The 19988-nt window shown below is 40.1% G+C and overlaps 1 protein-coding gene across 2 annotated transcripts in view; it reads right to left on the reverse strand.

The window, feature by feature from the left end:
- Positions 1 to 19988, reverse strand: part of LOC142396383 (carboxy-terminal domain RNA polymerase II polypeptide A small phosphatase 1-like) — a 29854-nt gene that overhangs the window by 5815 nt on the left and 4051 nt on the right. The window contains exons 1-2 of one of the 2 annotated variants that reach the window (XM_075479056.1): positions 4838 to 7679; positions 4178 to 4279 (exon numbers count right to left, since the gene is read on the reverse strand). In XM_075479056.1, the coding sequence (XP_075335171.1) occupies positions 4178 to 4279; positions 4838 to 7354 (2619 nt within the window). In that variant the 5' untranslated portion in view covers positions 7355 to 7679. Of the gene's footprint in view, positions 1 to 4177; positions 4280 to 4837; positions 7680 to 8389; positions 8545 to 19988 lie in introns of those variants that run through there. The other variant, XM_075479057.1, reaches the window with a different exon arrangement.

Genomic DNA, 19988 nt, shown 5'->3' on the forward strand with positions numbered 1-19988 from the left:
CTCAACTAATAAAGCAGAGGCAGCGCAGAAAGTGACAAGGCTCAAAAATATGTTTGATTTACTAAGGGGGCTCTCAACATTTGAAATATGCTTCTCAAATGTTAGTATCATTGGAGGCAGGTTCTATAAAAGGCATATGGCGTGAATTGTAATGCTATGAGGTAATGGAAGAAAGAAGGAGTTTAACAGCAGTCATATACAAAGTCTAAATAGGATTTCTTAATTCAGATATGGTGCTCTTCATGTTGCATGCTGGTTTTCTGCAGTAGTTCCCACAAATGATGTTGATTTCTTATTGAAAGAACTGATGATAGAAACCTTTATTTCATTCCGTTTTCATCTCCAAATTTCACCGGAAACAGAAGCCGCTTGTACTCAAGCTAAAGCACACTATGAAGATTCATCATATGAAATATAGATTTAGCACCGGCTGCTGTAGCTGGCCCTTGTTGGACATTTCTGGACTTGCTACTTTAATATTTTACAGTGAGTGGGCCACAAAGTCCACTCCCCCCCATGGTCCGAGAGATCTCAAATGCTTTTCCAAATTTGGAAAAAAAAATAAAACGTTCGGGCTCCACACCACGTTCGACATTGTATTTTAATGTTGTTTTGTAGCTTTATGTGAACCATAATCATTTACATCATCTGAAAAAAGTATTAAAAACAAAGTGTCTGAAGTCACAACTAACTCAGATTTGCAGTGGATTTCTACATCACTCCACACCTTTTACCTCCATCCGAGAACAAGTTCAAATCCTGCTGCATTAGCTACATCTGGAAGAAATTAAATGAAAAAGCTGTACCACTGCTTTGTCTGCTTTATGTCTGAAATCCTTAGAGATCAAACCTTTAATTGTCATTCATTTATTTTCTCTCAGTTGGAAGTTGGAGATGCTGATTTTTGATTTTTGTTAGTCTGTAAAAACTTAAGCAAAACACAGAGGAAAGGACGAATAGGAAATAAATATGCTAAAAGGGTTATTTAGCACCACCAATCTCAATAAAGGCAGAATCTAGGAAAGAGATGGATGGAGTCAAGCAGGTTGCTCCGTGACCTACATCAGGCAGCTCTGAAAAGAGGTGTAAAGTTGCTGTTCAAAATACTGCAGGTAGTTCACATTCCATCTGACACAATGTAAATTAAAAATGGCATTTCTCACCAGTCTTCCTTCTCTAACCATGTTATGTCACCTCGCACTACGCAGTATGTCACAGATCATGATAATCATTCACTTCTCCTTCCATCCACAGAACCCCCTCTTCCACAGATGGTTCAGATTGGAAAAGCGTGTCTGTTTTTCAAATCGACCAAAAAGAGCATCGAACCCCAATGGCTACCAATAGCGGCAAGAATCAAATTCAAGTCCCAATGCTTATGTAAAAAGTGACTTTTGAGTGTACAACCAGCTAATTAAACTCCATTATGCAGCGGATAGTCCTTCTCTGCATGTACGGTCCTCTCAGGAAGGGCATCTAGAGCAGCCATCCTTACAGACTGTTCTTCTTTTTGGTTCCAGACTGGTGGAACAACCTACCAAATGCTATCAGTTTTAAATTTTAAAATTCTCTCTGCCTTCAACATTCTCATGAAGAGTCATCTCTTACGAAAACACAGTGTGTGATCACACGGGGGTTTCTTACTGTACTGACACAGAAATGTTTTGTCACTTGTAAGTCACTTCGGATATTTCCATGTGTCAGTGTTAGTGTCACATATTAATGTGCATAATATCATTTAGCATTCATACTGCTGTATGCCTCTATGCCAAACTCTACCAACCTTAACTTGAATTTTTATGCGTGATTAGAAACATCTATATTCATTAATGTGTTTAGAACAAATTCTAAACATGATATTCAAAGAAAATGCTCAACTAGATAGATTTTTAGATAGCTAAAAACATATTTGTCACACCACTCATTGGCTTTCAGCTGCCTTTCACCTACAATCCATACTACCAGAGGCTATTCTTGATATATGTGTGACAATAATAATTATTTTCACTATTCATCTTGAGTTGAGTGTGACTTTGTTTATATATGGCAAATGCAATATCCAATGACAACCTTTTGGGCATTCTGTGACTTCAAGGGTGTCGTTGGAATAAAGAAGTTTACAGTTTTGTAGTTTGATTTTGACTTCCAGCATTTAATCTTAATCTTTAATATATACGAGATAATACAAATTCCATAAAAAGCTATTGCATTCAAACTTTTATTATGCACAACCATCAATTTACAAAACATAATGAAAACATTTGTTGGCTATTTAATTGTATCAGTTCATTCTGTATTATTTAACAACATAAGGTTGATCTATTGTATAAGCAGTACTGTGCAACTTTACAGGCTGTCATAATGGAGTTAGATGAAAAGGATTAGTGAGATGAGCTGAGGGTGACACCTCAAATGAGCACGCCCTGAGTAACTTTTTCTAATGAGTTTAAATCGTTTGCCAGGAAAAAAAACTGCCAATCTATTTTAGTAGGTGTAATAATGAGTAACAGGAGTTATAATGAGTTTTATATCTAGGTTACATTAAACATTCAGTTCACCAAGTTTGATCCTGTTTACGCATAGCTTTTGGCGATATCCAGTGACATCCTGTAGGAACAGACTGTAACCTGAGACGGACTGAGCACATGCCTCTCATTACATAATTTGCTGTGATATAGGAGCCTATGGCTTTGGCATCGATAGCTTTGGTCACTGTATGCTACCATAAAAGGAATTAAATTGATTAAATGTCATTATTCATGACATTAAAGGAACAAAGTAAAACTCAATTTCAACATATTCACATACTATTAATTTATGCTGTTTTGAAAATAATTAGAAGTTCTTTTTTTTTTCTAAGTATGTATTTGTGCTTGTTTATTTATTTATTTATTTTTCATCTTATCTTTCATGGATGTACAAGAAATCTAACCAGGGAAGGAAAAACAGGCAAGAATCACTCAAAGTCTGTAATATGTTTGTTCACAAACAAAACCCACTTCTGAGCAACTAAAAGCAACTGATGTTAATGTCCATCAGAACTCTCAACAACAATGGAACGCCAGGGCTGCAAGGAGAAGCCACGTGACTTTGGGAAAAATGTTTTGTGAACAGATGTAACCGAAATAGAACTTTTGGTTTAAATGAAAAGCTTGAAAAAAGCCAACATTCCATGTGAAACATGGGTGTGGATGTATCATGGTTTGGGTCAGACAGGACAGCTTGCCATCATTGATGGAATAATGAATTCTGAATTATGCTAACAAATTTTAAAGAAAATTGTCAAAACATCTGTCTGTGAAATAAACCTAAAAGCAATGAGAGCAAAGTGGGTAAAACAAATTAAAAATTTTAAACTTTCTGTTAATGCTGAAGTCAAACTCCTGACTTTAATTCAACAGAAATGTTGTGAAAGACCTGAAGTGAACAGTTCATGAGAGTAAATCTACGCAGATTCCAGTTTCATGGGCCTCAGTTGTATCTTTACTAGGGAAATAGGCCTTTAGAAATATATGGCTATGTTGTTTTTCTTTTTCTTTTTTTAATTTGGGTTTGCTTTATTCAACTTTTAGTACCACTGTAAGCCTTTTACTGAAGACAGGCTTTGGATGCCAATGAAAAAGTGAACCACTGTTGGGTTTACGACTGAGACTGAAACTCTTCCTGGACGTTCAATGTAATGCAGTGACCCCCGTTAACACTGGAACACCTTGATAAATCATACAGTTTTGGGAGATACAAGTATTCCATGTTTTTGGTGAAAGCTGCAGATAAAATGACTTCGATCATGTCTTATTGCCAGCTACAGCAAGTAGCCAGTAAGCTTAAATTGGAACAAAACAACAAAAAAAAATAGTACCCACACCTTTCAAAATATACGTATTCTGTGACATTTTCAAATCTGTAGAAAAACTATCGTGTTGATGGCAAATTGTGCTTTTAGGGTGGATTATACGCTCAAGTTTCCTTTTCTGTGTCAGAGCCTGAACTTTCTGGAGGCTCTGCTTGAAGCTCAAATGATCATTTTCTTTAGCAAAGAGACCAAAAATGTATTAATGTACCCTTTTGACCATTATGTCCTGTAAATACATTTGAAATATATATATTTCAGAATCCTTTCTGCTCGGGGGGCAACTCGTCTTGTCTATCAGAAAGTAGGTCAGAGAGGCCAGCTTACCTTAAATGAACTATGCACTAGGGTTTCATCCAAATCAATGACCACACAGATCTTTCCTTCATCTTGCGATTTCATTTCAGGTAGCAGCGGTTTTGCTGGAACCTGACAACACAGAGAGAGCAAAGACCAAAAGTTGCATTACAGCAAGAGTTGCTTGAAGTCAGAGATCTTTAAAATGAGAAACCGCCAGGATAAATCTAAACTTTAAAAAAAACTAAGCATGGATATGTACCATCTCAATATGCAGCGGAGCTCATTGTGTGTGTTTATAAGAGAGGGTGAGTTTCTGGTCACTAAAGAGACTGTAATTGTGTTGCAGTGTTTCTGTGAGTGGTTACAGGAAACCCTGGATCTACAGCTGCTGCCACGTTGATGGAGCATGTAAGTATCACCACATCGTGTCTCATCCTTCATCGGGTGGTGGGTGATCGTGGCTTGTTAATGTGATTCTGCTTCTAAAAACAAGCCGGTATGACCAAACACGCCGCCTGAGACACTGATGCGTGTTTGACCATGTAGAGCGAGCTGCCTCGTGAACATGGCAGAGCTTTGAAGTCGGACACAGTGCCACAGTAAGACAAACAACGTGTAAAAATAGAACAGGAAGAACTGGATCAAGAATGATTCTGTTGATGGCGCAGGGGGTGCACAGTACAATACCTGCACTGCCTTTGGAACGCAGTACTCGCATTCACAATCCTCGAGAGACTCCTCGTCACTCGGCTCCTCTTCTGAATCCCTGCTTTGTGTGGCATCATTAGCATGCTTTGAGACAACGCTGTGAATAACATCTGCGGGGGGTCTGATTTCTTCTGAAATCTCTTTTAAGCCGCACTCATCCTCTGATTCTGCACTTTGTCCATGGGGCATTTTTTCCACAGGGGACAAGTTCAGCTCAGTGACTTCACTTAATCCAAATCGGACTGATTTGCCCTCCTTGGGGCAGACCTCGGCATCCTGGGACTCAGCCTCTATCGATGATGAAGGAGCATCTTCACCGATCAGGTGGCAGTTTGATCTTCCCTCCAAAATGAACTGGTTCATGGCCTGTTTCCCAGATGACTGAATGCTTTTAATCTGACATGCGTAATATTCCTCAACACCTGGCTCACAGAACTCTCCACTTTCTTCAGCATCAATGAGCGCCCAGTACGGCTCCATTTCTGAACATGGGAGAAAATGACTGTGTTTTAGCTCAGGCTCGTCTTTGTCATTCTCTTTGCAATCGTCTTTCATCTCGGTCTCATCAGCCAAGGAGTCAGCCTCACCAAGGGATTCATGACTCCAAGCAGAGGAGACCTTGTCTTCGTAAGCATCACCTTCGACTGATATTTCTTTGGCAAATGGGGCAAGCATACTTTGCTCGTCAGCAGAATCCAGGCAGACCTCAGGTTCTTCATCACGGTCGTTAAAATCATTGCCGTCAAATGAACAAGCTTCACTATCAACAGAGGCTTCGTCATCCTCGGCCTCCCTGCTGCTTTCTGGGTAAAATGCAAAGGACTCGGACTCGTTTTCTTCAACGTCACCACCTGCTGAGCTTGAATCTGATTTTACAGTACAAGCCTCTAATGGATTCTCTGAGTCACAGCAGTCATCCTCCTGGCTCAAGTCTTCCTCGTCCGAGTCTGCAGGTGCATCTTCAGAGCACGTATCAGCTTCTTGTTGATCAATGTCCTCATTTCCACCTTCTAGTTCATTGACAGTTTTGTCGTTTTGCTTCTGTGCCTCCTCTTCCAGATAGAGGTGGTCGTGAATATCCCCGCCGTCGAAGCAGGAGATGTAGTGCTGCTTCTGTGCAAACATGTGCGCATAGCAGTCTTCTCTGTCAAATAAATCAAAGTACTGTTCAATAACAACGTCAACAGCAGGAGTTTTCTTTTTCTTCTCATTACTGAGGTTAATATCGCTTTCTTTCTGCGTCTCTTCTTCATCCCCCTCAAAAGATTCCCACTGCATCTGTTCATCGCTTGAATCTTCCTGAGCTCCCTTGTCGGATTCCTCGGAAGAATCGGAGAAGGGATCGGAAGGAAAACTGTCGTCCAGACAAGTTTTAAAGGATTTGCTTTCCACAGAAGAGCATTCTGAAGAACAGTCTTCTTCTTCGGCGCAGAACTCCACGCTTTCCTCAGAGTGGCACAACTCGGACGCGTCGTACTCACAGTCTTCTTCGTTTCCACAAAACTCACGGACATCTGTGACTGCATCCGTGGTCGAGGTTTGAGAGTTCTCTTCTGTGCACAGGTGGGTTTCACCAAAATCACTTGCAAAGGGGACATCACGGTCAAAATCGACCGCGGCGGGAGTGTCGTCTTCAACACTGAGTTCCGTTTCATTTTGCTCCGCTTCATAGCTTTCGTCATCTTCATCAACATCATCATCATCCGTGTATTCAGTTTGAGTCTGAGCTTCGTCGTACTCACAAAGCTCCGCGGCACCGTCCAATGAATCCACCGAGTCAGAGATGTTATTTGGAAAACGTTGCTCTGAGTGCTCGGTCGACATGTCTTGTTCGGAGTCGGAGGAGTCACACTGTTGATCCAGGGGCACGTATTGTTGGAACTCGAGGTGCTCTGTGCATTCAGGTATGAAAGGAGACATTCCACACTGCTCTAAACTGTCATAGTCCACCTCCAATTCATCTGGCTCAAAGTCAGAAGACTCCGACTGCTCATCAGCGGACTTGCATTGCTGGAATAATTGGAGCTGTTCTGGGCAGTGTTCACAGCAAAGGCTGCTTTCAGAGGCTAAGCTATGATTAGCACGGTGCTCAGAGGACTTGCAAGGTTTAAAACACTCACAGTGTTGAGCACATTTGTCAAATTGTCGGCTTAACCCCGCAGCCTCGTGGTCATCGAGGATCCGGTCAGATTCAAAAAATCCATTGCTTGTAGACTGTTGCTCAAAGCTCTCAGCGTGCCTTATACAAAATGTGCAGGATTCTGTCAAGTCCAAGTTCGAGTTGCCACGTTCCACACAAAGTAGAGGAGGGTCCATTTCTGTGCTGACAGTCTGCTCGGTGTATTCCACGAGAACCTTTATTCCCAGGTCAGCTCTTCCCTTTGAAGGGCTGTTCAAACCTGCAGCTTCTGTTAGCATGGGGACGGTAAATTGTTCAGCAAGGAGGACTTCAGCAGACAGCTCCCCCTCTCTTTGTTCAGAATTCTCCAAATACATAGCGAAATTATTTCTCAGTCAAGGCAATAGTTGCTAAAAGTTTTTACTCCGTGCATTGGTACGTGCCAGAGTCCAACTGGCAGGTAAGGTCCATTAAACGTGGATATTCACAGAGCTGGTGGGGGGGAAGTCACTGAGATCACAGCCCGCCTGAGAGAGTAACAGCAACAGGAGCAGCATGCACGTTGAAATGACAGGTTGTCACAACCAAAACTGAGACTAGCACTTGACTCGTCCCTCCCTTTGCCAGACACTGAGCAATTTATTTTGGGTACTTGGAAAGACGTGACAAATAACTTCTGGAATATCAAATCTCTATAAAAGGCTGAAGTAAGGCACAAACCTGAAACTGACACCTGAGAACGTCTTCAGCACTTGATCTTTCGACCAGAACGGATAGAAGACATGTTGTTTTCCCAGATAACACTCACTTTAACCAGATGGAGTACTGACAGTTATCCAAAACTTTTATGTAACTGAATAGTGATCGAGTCATTGGTTTAAAAAGCTATCGCACTCATTCCAAATCTTTTACTAAACATCGGCCTTGCATAGCAAACATTCAGACATAAAATCTCTATTTCTTAACTCACAAATTAGAATAATCCATTTTCACTTTTTACTTAGCATCTTATAAGCGAAGGACAGTTTATTTGCTTTAATCCCTGCTGATAAAATGAACTATATTCTAGATTTCTACTGAAAGCCAAAGGGCCTGAACCTGAAGCCTCTGCCGTAGACGTTCTTAGATATCAGTCACTCAGTGCTTCCATACACTCTGGTAACATTTACGCCATTTCTGTCTTTCTGCTAACTCCCTGATTGATGTCTGAACGTGGAGTACTTTTCACCACTGCCATACGTTACAGCCCGGGGGACATGCTTCAGGAAACATGAAAAGCTCTGAGCCATGAAAACATGTGTTTCACTCATCAGATGACTGACAATCATGCTGACCACATACTGTTTGAAAAGAAGAGCGGGGAGGGGTGAGAGAAAGCCGATAGCACGGGCAAAAGTGAGAGATGAACTTACTTTTGACGGAGACCCATTTTCTTCTACCAAGAGGGGGGCGTTGCTTTTGTTTTTGACTGAAGAGGAGTCTGTGTCTTTGTGACAGAGACAGCAGAAGAGGCTGCTCAGAAGGCCTTTGCTGTGAGGCTTCTTTGAGGCAGAAACTTCACTGGAACCTGGAGAACCGGGAGAAAGAGAGTAGATACAAACCATAAAACTGCATGTGTGGTATCATTGTGTTCCTCTAACTGTACCTCATCACTAAGTGACACTCAGGACTCGTCTATTCGAACTCGGTGTGTCCAATCCGCACATCAGTCCAGTTGTTTTGTCAGCAAGTGTGTGACTCACCGTGATAATTGCTCTGTTTTGCCATGACAGATATTGCATAACAAAATGCATTTCAGCCCCAAAATAGTCAGGTGAAGACATACTGGATCAGTTGCATTTCACGTGTACAATTTGCTGTTTTAAATAGGCCTGGGCGAGTTAACTCGTTATTATCGCGTTAACTCGTCAGTTATTTAACGCCGATAGTTATTTTATCGCGCATTAATGCAGGTTTTTATTTATCTATATCATTTTTTGGGGCTTTTGTGCCTTTAATGGACGAGACTTGAACCGGGGCCAGGACTACAGCCTCTTGTACGTGGGGCGCCTGCTCAACCCACTACGCCACCCCTGCTTTATCATTTATTTTATTATCGTAAAAGTCTGTTGCTCACAGGCTTTTATTTTGTAAAAGTCATCTGTAAACACTGCCAAGTTGAATTGTCTTCTCACCGTAGTAGTTTCAGTCTAAAATATCACTTGAAGGCAAAACACACAACTGATAGCAGCAAGTCATTCAAGGAAACAGACAGTGGAGCGAGGCTTCTACATAAAAACTACATAAAAATGCTGATGTTAAAAGTGTGTTTGCACAACAAATGTTATGGCACTTTCATTCATATGGCAGCACATTTCAAATAAAACTAAATGCTAAAAGCTATACACTACTTTTGAATTCATTTTTGGATTTCGCGTAGAAATGCGATTAATCATGATTAATCAGGGAAATCATGTGATTAATTAGATTAAAAATTTTAATCGTTGCCCAGCCCTAGTTTTAAATAATGTCAATTTGCTGAAGTAATTACATTTGGTTAATAAACACAAGATAAATTACTTTAGCATTTTGAGATAAACCTGCAAGACTAACATCAAACAGATTCTTCATAGGTACCCCAACAATACCAAGGTGCAGCAGATGAGCTCGGTGTAATGTTGTTTAACTTTTTCCAACTTAACTTTTAACTTAACTTTTTCTTTGCAAGTTGACCAAGAGGGTGACATTTGACATTAACAGCTGTTAGTAAGACGTCAACAAAAAAGAAAAATAGAATTAAAGGTGAATAAATGTGCATAAATACTGTATCTACATACATCAACAAACATGTGGATTTAGTTCATTCTTTAAAATTCATTTGTCAATCTGAACAGGTTTTGAACTTGGTTCTTAACTTCCTACTGCGTCACATTTTGTATCCTATTCACCAACATCCCTAACGCAGGCAAAAACACCAACTGGCACATCAGCTGCGTCTGAGTGATGAGAACCAGTGTTTACACAGAAAGAAAAAACTCTGACAAATTAGCTGAGCCTCGCTGGCTCGTCAGAGCTGTCAGCCAAAGTATTAGAGTGAAGCTCACGCCCGACTATATCTGCCTTCTCGCTATGCACCAAACATTGTGTCATGCTCCTGCGAGCCTGTTTTGGGCTTAAATATGTGAGCACTGCAAAACTAGCAGCGATGGATGTCTTGTAGAACAAAACAAAAAAGCAGTGAATGCAAATGTTTGTGTGAACAATGCTTAATGTGACATGGAGTGAGCACTTCCCCTGTACTTCCCTCCCCCCCTACTGCAATCTCTTTCTGTACTTCCCTCTGTGCCTGCACTTTATTTCTACACTGTCCTCCCTGTCAACTCTGACAGAACCGGACGAGTGGTTTTCCTTCTATGTAGCTTATTGTTACCTTTGATGTTAGCTCTAATGTTATGTCCTCATTTGGAAGTCGCTTTGGATAAAAGCGTCTGCTAAATGCATGAATCAAAATCAAAATCAAATCAAATCAAATTTATTTATATAGCACATTTCATGTACAAAACAATTCAAAGTGCTTCACATGAAATAAAAGCATTGCAGCAGAGAGTGTAAGAAGCATTAAAAATACATAAAAGAATATAAAGAGAAACAAATAAAATAATTTAAATGAATTTAAAAACAGATAAATTAAAGATATAGTGCAGATTTCATGCATAGACACATGAGAAAAGAAATATTTTTAACCTGGATTTAAAAATGTCTACATTTGGTGAACAGAAACAGAAACTGAGAAATCCAAACCAACCTCACGGTGAAACATCAGGTTAATAGTTACATGTCTGGTTTATAAGCCGTGTGTTTAAGCCTGAGTCTGAGTTTTTCTAAATGGAAACTGAAGATCTTCAACTTACGGCAGTAGCTGAGGTGCAACAACTGACTTGATGGCATCTTTTACTTTTATGAAACTGATGAACATGCTGCTCTATTTTTTTTGGTTTGGTTTTCATTTTATAATTTAACCTCAAAATTGATTTATAGATAAAAATGTGGCCAGATAACTTTAGAAACAATTCACTTCCAATATACATCAATCAACGACTGCTTAAGTTACAAAAATCTGTCCTTTCAACGTCGTTAACCTCACTGTATGGCCCAGTTTCAGTCTGACCTACTTTTGAGCGATATTGGCTTTGGCAGTGGCTTGGCTTGTTGACTGCTTCATTCAGGCCAAGCTGAGAGTGGCCTCTGACACAGAAGTGCGGTCATTATGGTCAGGACAAGCTTGTTGGCATAACTCTCTTGGTCCCAAAATGAAAGAGGTTTATGAGCAGAAGACATGTGAAGGAACTGGGCAGGTGAGGCATGTAGCTTGTTAAAAAACATCACGATGCTCAGTGCAATAGCTCTGATCATATGACACATCAGTGCTTAAAATAGCCTGCTAGAGCAACTCCTCACAGCTGTTAATGATGAGATTCTTTATTAATACAAATATATATATATATATGTGGATATATATATATAATGCAGCATAACGCCACCAGGCCATAAACAATAACAACCAAAACCTTACTGTATTACCCCCAATCCAAAGCAGGAAATGGCTCATTTTTGTGTCTACAGTGGGAGTAATGCCACACTGCATACATATAAAAATGAACCGACACTGTATACTCTGCAACATCAGGTCATTCCCATAGCTTCCTAACCATCACGTCGTCTATGCTGCAAATGTCAAGATGAACACAATCCCATGCTGCACAGATAGCACCAGCTCCCGTTCGAATGAGTTGATCTCCGAACTAAGAGAAATGGGAAATCAAAGGCCAAAAGATTGATGATTCTACGACAGAAAACATTTGTTGGGGATGTCAATGATACTGCACCATTAAAAGGATTTAACCATTTGAGCTCTTGACAGGTTATCAGTATGCAAACCACCAGCTAAATGTGAACTGCAACTGCAATTATGCAATTGATTGACACACGACAATTGTTAAAGGTAAAAAATTTCATTCTTTTCCCATTCTTCCCATTTGTAGGCGACTTGTAGCCTGGGAATTCCCATGCTGCTTTACGCGCGATTTCATTCTCACTGCAAAGTCAGCCTGGAAACCACCGCCCTTATTTTTGCCTGAGTTTAGGAACCAATCACAGAACGAGGGGCAGCAAGACGATGACGACGTCTATGCGCGACACCGAAGCTTGTAGAGTGTTAATCCAACATGGCAGCGGACACAACGTTACCGTTCGATGCAGCCTTAGAAAGTGTTTTAAGTAGCTTAGAGCGCAAGTTTACTTTTATTTTACTTTTTTTTCTTCTTCTTCCTCGTCAAATTTCTGTCGTCATCTGGTATAAGTGATACAATTGGCTATGAATCGCGCGCAAAGCAGCATGGGAAGAACCAGACGTCATTTGATAGACATTCGTAGTGCCCAATAAACGGCTCTAGGCATTCGTAAACCACGCCTCAAATACGAGAAAATGCACACCTAGTTCCCAGACCACCATCTCATCGAGATTGTGGACGTGTCAGCCAGGCTAGGCGACTTGAGCCCACCAACTGTTCTGACAGAAATGTCTCTGCATTATACTGCTCGCTGTGCAATATTAGGGCCTTTATACGCCAAGTTGACAAAAGGCCATCAGGCACTTCTGAAGCGTCGGTGGACGGCTAACTCAACAGGTTACACAGACCTCTCTCCAAAGCAAGCGACACTTTCACAGCATTATTGTGGAGTAAAGAAACTGAAGTCCAAATAATAACCATGGCTATAAAGAGATCATTTTAGATAACCATGCCAAAAAACACAAAGTGCATGATGCTAGGTTTATGTTTTTTGTGTGTTTGTTTTCAAATCTATTTGGTCTTTCGGTTTCCCTTGTTGTGTAAGATGCACCCTACCGACCCTTCTGCAATGATGAGCACCGTCATATGTTTCTTCTTTGCTCAGACACTGTGATGTGAGGACACCCAGTAAGGGCCTCACGTGGCAGCGAGTTCCTCATGTCACTTTGGTGTACAAGAACCCTCACAGGCAACAGTCGTCAACACTATGAAACCTCACATGTATGTTTGCTCCATAATTCTGTCTGAAATCCAGACTATGCCTCCTCAGTGTTCCACATATATTTCTGTGAGAGACATTGTTAAAAGATTTAAACCAGTACCGTATACAGGCACTCAGTATACACAGTATACAGGAAGGCTTCCCATTGTTTCTCTACCAGTGTTGGCTCGAAAACGTACCGATCTATTTGATTTTCGAGATTCTGTCAAGGTAGTTGTTTCTTAGAATCTTCGCTACCTCTACTTTGAAGCATTTTATTTCATTAACTCTTTGGTACAGTGTGGTCACTCTTCAAACTTTACCGCAAAAAGTTTAACATTCTAAGATTCATTTGTCATGTACAGGAAATACACGAAATTGTCCTCAGCTTTTAACCCATCCAGGTTGGCACCTGTTGAACACGCACATATGCACAGCGTCTCATACTCATAGAGACAGATGCCATACACTGGCAGCCAATCACAGCGCCCGGGGAGCATGGGGGAACGGTGCCTTGCTCAAGGGCACGTCGGCAGTGGCAAGGAGGTGGACTGACACCCCTCCAGCTGTCAGTTTCACCAATCTTTGAGTGGCCTTCCGGTTATTGGGCGACCCACTCTTGAGCCTTATAACACCACCAACATTTTATACCACTCTGACCCATTCTAACCACTGAGCCACAGCCGCGTACTTTGGGCAAATACTGCAGGGGAAAGAAATAGGATGCTGAGTTTTGCACACCCTCAGTATGGAACATCATGGGTATCCCTATAATGAGTGCACTTCCAGCTGACTCGTACATATGAACACACATGTATGTGGAAAAGAGGCATAAAAGTACAGCCATACTGTACCTACAGGCAAAGTGGTCCTCTAAACATAAAGTGTATATCATCTGTGGTCAACTGTTATCCACGGTGAAAATAATCTTAGCTTTGGGTGTGTACCAAATGTAATCCATATACTAAATATGGACTTTTTTTTTTTTTTTTTTTTTAAATATACAATATGTTACAGTTACACTTTATACACCACCCCTTTTACCGTGAAGACAATAAATGCTATTGTTTCAATCTTAAATGACATGTGCACGCCGTGAATTAGAAAGCACCGATATCATTACATCCACATTGCTTCGTTATCTCAAGCCCCGCAAAAAAATAAATAAATAAATAAAATAAAAAAATAAAAAACTCCCCAAGCTTTAATGTATATTTACTTCTTGGTCTGACCACTCCCAAAATAAGCCCAATTTAAAAAAATAAAAATAAAAAAAAGACATCTGCCCTTAAAATACATTCAGAAGTAGCATTTACCTGAATCAGAGAAGTATGACGATTTAGTGTATACCAACTACAAAAATGTCTTATATACAGTTAGTATTCTGCACAGAGTTGGGTCCCAGCACATACTTTTAGTTTTCCTCTGCAGCTCAAAGAGTGCAAACATTTGAGGCCAAATTTAGTAGAATACGTCTGGCGACATTCTAGAAAACTAAATCGATCCAGAAGGAGCAGTAAGCTCACATCTTATCTGGTAAATATGGACTTATTAATTACTATGTCATCCATCAGTTTGAGGATAATTATTTTGAGCCCTTGAGTTCATCATTTGACTTTTACAATCTTGGATTTTTTTCAAGACAGAAGTTATAATTTTACCTTTCTCATATTGAGAATTTTAAGATTTAATAAAGAAATAAAGAAAGAAGAAATTCATCCCATTAACAGTTGTGATACAAGGGAAAACCTTTATAGAAACCAAAACCATCAGTTATGACAGCATCTAAATTGAGTCATTTCAATGGGGAAGTACGACTGACTCACTATTAAAGCCAGAATTATGTGACCATTAAAGAAACTGGGCAGCTCATTATAAACTTAGTTTTTGGCCCCAGAAGTTGTTTTTTGCGATAAAATGTTCCTGTCCGAGCTTGGTGGCTAGAATTTTATTTATTTTATTATTACAGATCCCCATTAGTCCCCACCACAGTGATGGCTATTCTTCCTGGGGTCCAAATATTCACACTTGAAACTACAAACATAATCCAATAAAATAAAATACAATCATTACAAATAAAACAAACAAATCTAACAAATCTAACAAAACGGATCTGAGAGATAATGCAATTCAACCCTCAATTTGTTGCAAAAACAAAACAACAAAAACATTCCATTCTACACACTGGGGAGTTTCAGAATAGGCCAAAGAGCTAAAAATTGATTTCCTTGCTAATTACAGCTTCTCTTAGTTTCTTCTTGAAGCTTACTTTCTTGTTTATCATGGTTAAATATAATGGGAGCTTATTCCAGTACGTTATAGCTCTGTACATTGTAGTCTTCTTTAGTGCATTAGTTCTTGGTAAAGGCAGAGTAAAGTGAACACCAGAAGTATATTCAGTAACATAGCCATGTCTAGTATTGATGGGTTCTAGATGTAGTAACAAATTGTTAGGTTTACCAACACGCCAGATGTTAAACAAAAATGTCACCAGGCTACATGCCAGCCTTTGATCAACTTTTATCCAAGACAGTGAGCTGTTAACTACAAATAGTTAACAGCTCACTGTCATCGGGCATTTTTCCTAAGTCACTAAAGACAGCTGCCATTAAGCCACTCCTAAAGAAGAGAACTCTAGATGCCTCTATGATGAACAACTACAGACCTGTCTCTAATCTCTCTTTTATATCCAAGATTATTGAGAAAGTTGTATTTAACCAGCTCAACGACTTTCTGAATGAAAGTGGAAGTCTTGATAACTTTCAATCAGGCTTCAGACGTCATCACAGCACTGAAACAGCTCTGGTCAAAGTGTTAAACGACATCAGGTTGAATACTGATTCTGGTAATGTTTCAGTCCTGGTTCTGTTGGACCTCAGCGTTGCATTTGATACTGTAGATCACAGAATCCTGTTGCACAGGCTGGAAAACTGGGTTGGACTTTCTGGAGCGGTCCTTAACTGGTTCAGGTCCTACTTAGAAGGCCAGAGTTATTTTGTTACTATTGGCAGCTATGAATCTGAGTGAGTGGCCATGACTTGTGGAGTCCCCCAGGGGTCAATTCTTGGACCTCTTCTGTTTAACTTGTATATGCTCCCTTTGGGTCAGATATTGCAGAATTTTAACATCAATTATCACAGTTATGCAGACGATACACAACTTTATGTGTCTCTGTCACCGAACGACTGCAGCCCAGCAGACGTACTGAGTCAGTGTCTAGAGGAAGTAAACACCTGGATGAGAGATAATTTTCTACAATTAAATGAAGACAAAACTGAGATCATTCTGTTTGGTAGCAAAGAGAAGAGGGTCAGCGTTGGTAAATATCTTGAGACTCGGGACCTTACAATCACTGACCAAGTTGGTAACCTCGGAGTCTTGATAGACTCAGATCTGACTTTCAGCAGTTACATCAAAGCTGTCACCAAGGCAGCTTTTTACCACCTCAGAAATATCAACAGAATTAAAGGTTTCCTCTCCCAAAAAGACCAGGAGAAACTCATCCATGCATTCATCTCCAGTAGACTCGATTACTGTAACGCTCTTTTAACTGGACTTCCCAAAAAGAGCATTAAACCTCTGCAGCTCATCCAGAACGCTGCTGCTAGAGTTTTAACCCGGACTAAGAGATCTGAACACATCACACCAGTTTTAAAATCTTTACTCTGGCTTCCAGTCAGTCACAGAATAGATTTTAAAAGCCTGCTGATGGTTTACAAATCCCAGAATGGTTTAGGCCCAAAATACATCTGTGATATGTTCAGAGAATATAAACCCAGCAGAGCTCTTAGATCCAAGGACTCAGGTCAGCTGGTCCAGTCCAGAGTCCAGACTAAACATGGAGAAGCAGCATTTAGCTGTTATGCTGCAAAGAAGTGGATCAAACTGCCAGTGGAGATTAAACTTTCACCAAATGTAGACATTTTTAAATCCAGGTTAAAAACATTTCTTTTCTCATGTGTCTATGCATGAAATATCTTTTAACTTATCTAGACTGTTGCCTGATTTTAAACTCATTTAAATGATTTTATTTGTTTCTCTTTATATTATTTTATGTATTTTTAATGCTTCTTGCACTCCCTGCTGCAATGCTTTTATTTTATGTAAAGCACTTTGAACTGTTTGTACATGAAATGTGCTATACAAATAAATTTGATTTGATTTGATTTGATTTGCCATACATTCAATAATTGTTTAGATATTTCATTCAAGACCAAAGACGTGTAACAACTAAGAACCCATCACTGACATCCCAGCAGCATGTCACTAACTTTACTAAAAATAAAGTGGGAACATGACCTGGGTCTAAGCACTTCCTCGATATATTGGAATGTAGCTGTTAATCACACAGAAAGCAATGAATTATGGTTTTACAAAATAAGACACAGGGACCTTTTAACACATGCCTGTCTGAATCTTGTGCCAATGTGGTGATGATAAGAAGGGTTTTGTGATGCACCTGTTATATTGGCCACAGAAAAAGAGACTTGGGGATAATTATCCAGTAGATTGTACACATAAAACTTACCTGACCTGGTGTATTTAACCGTTTATGACTTATCAGTCTCATGTGTGGGTTGCATACTGATCTGCAGCTGGGTCGTCTGCAGGGTATGCTGGACCGGAGACAACCTTTTGACACTAATAGTTACCTAGTAAGTACCTCCCATGAATCACTTCCCCTGCGGTTCTATTTTAAAGAGCGGTGAGAAGTTTTGAAACCTATTTTAGCATTTTTTCTCTAAGGCATCATTTTCACTCCTCATCATTTAGATTAATCAGCACAACGTGCACTATAATTAGGTAGCAGAAAATTAAGAAGCAAACTCTGCTGCAGCAATCCTCACACTTTCTTGTCCAAGAGGATCATACACTGATAATGAGGTTACAGCATTTTCTGGAGGCAGCAACGACCTCACGCCACTTCAGCATGTTTTATCCTACTTAGTCCAAAGCAGTCTTATGTGGGCAAGGAGTCTCGGTGTACTCAACTGCTTCTATTTCTATCCAGACGCAGAAAGAATGAGGCCCCCCACGACTCACTTTCCGGGACTCTGACACGTGATATTTGTTACAGTCTGACAACTTGCTTTGCACTCCTCAAGAGCAATCAGGTTTGTGGTGGAAGAGCTGGGCCTGGTTCAGTTCATACAACATTATTGTATCTGAAAGTATTCAAGTATTTGTCTGATAGTATCAAGCTGGGGGTATTACTGTTAAAACTGTTAGCAGTTGATGCAGCTTGATATGACAGTGTTAATGTGAAACAAGACATCAAGAAAAAGGGTGCAAAACATTTTAAGCTACTGGAGTTTTAGCATCCTTAATATCTGCAGCAACTTGGGACACTAAGCCATCTCTTTCTTTTCTCTAAGGCCCCTCACTCCTAGATGGTAGCCATGTTTTGGCCGTATGACCTGTTGGCTGGGAGGGCATAAGCTGAGAACAGGCAGGAGTTGGCCTTTACTTCTTAGCTGGACAGTACTGCCACCTTCTGACTGGAGTTGGCTTTACAAAAAGCGATAAGCAGAAAGTTCTGAATTTACATTTATTTTCATTTAACCTGCTCTTCACATGCAGACCCTTTCATTTGGTTGTGGGTATGTAATTAAATGAGCTTATTTATTCAAGGCAAAGGTTTTCAAAGTGGATGGGGGGCCTCCTCACATAGAATTACTGAAATGTGTGAGATTGGATTAAAGCGCCGGTTCATAAGTTGACAATTTTTTTCAACAACCTTAGAGTCAAAACGACCACCAGGAAATGCAAAACACCACAAAGACAGGTACACTCACCACAAAAATACACTAAACAACATCAAAGAATTAAAACAACCACCAAGACTCAAAGCAACCTAAATGGCTTCAAAGACATGCTACAATGAAATGCGAAATGACAAAGACACTAAATAACCACAAAGGAATTGAAAGGCCCTTTTTAAGTCTCTCATTCTGAGCTTTGTGTGAGGGGAGGCCCACAGCTCCTGATTTAGATGAATTACTTCATTTAGATTCAGCTGGTGGAAGGAATGCCACCGCACGAGGTTTGTGTACCAAATCACTTTTTACTCACACAAGTGAGCAAAAAGTGCTAACTCTACAGCCACCACACCAGTATTTACACCTCCAACATGATTGCACATTAAAATGAGAATTGTTGGACATCAAGCAGCATTTAATTCTTTAAAAACAGCCCCTCACACCAGACTCACTTCATTCCGCACTGTGTTCCTGTTAGTCCAGGGAATTCCATCTTCAGACTAAGGCCTTCCATCCAAAAATAGCACGCCAGTCCTGTTACTCTAATATATTATTCAGAGTTTGGTCTCCTTTGATAAGGCATATGCTTCCTCAGGTGCAGCTTGCCATTTTACCACAGCTAAGATTTTTAAATTGTTTCATGATTTGTCAACGTCGCCCTCAGTCACCTAACAGCTGCCTGGCTCAACCAAACAATCTCTGCAAACAATAGCTGACGGATATGTCGTCCTGAAAACTGAGCTTCGACAAGAGGAGGTTCATGTGACATAAAATGAAAGCAGCTTTGGTTTCCGGGTGGCTTTCCTCTTTGAAAATATGTGAATCGTGAAATAGCAAATCTTATGTTCTTATCACTAGGAAAATAAAACAATGTAAACCAGCTTCATGTAACTGTTGCTTTCTGGTTGGAATGAATAAATAACGATAATTGGTATGATAAGTTTCTGGGTGAAATGGAAAAATAGCCATCATCATCAGCTTTCTGCATGCATAAGCTCATTCGAAAAGCTTGCTTCCATTGAAACCTTTTCCACTACTCTTTGCTTTGTTTGCTGATCTAAGGGCTCATCTTCACCAAAACTATGTAAAGAATCAGCAGCAATGGGAGGTCCTCTGCTGTGTCTTCTCATATTACCAGTGTCTGGACAAAAAAAATACAGCTTTTCAACTTACCTCCAAAACGAGAAACAGCCTCCAAAAACAGCCAGGATACAAAGCCCTG

The sequence above is a fragment of the Odontesthes bonariensis genome, chromosome 12 (assembly GCF_027942865.1).
Source record: "Odontesthes bonariensis isolate fOdoBon6 chromosome 12, fOdoBon6.hap1, whole genome shotgun sequence".
In the NCBI taxonomy this organism is placed as follows: domain Eukaryota; kingdom Metazoa; phylum Chordata; class Actinopteri; order Atheriniformes; family Atherinopsidae; genus Odontesthes; species Odontesthes bonariensis.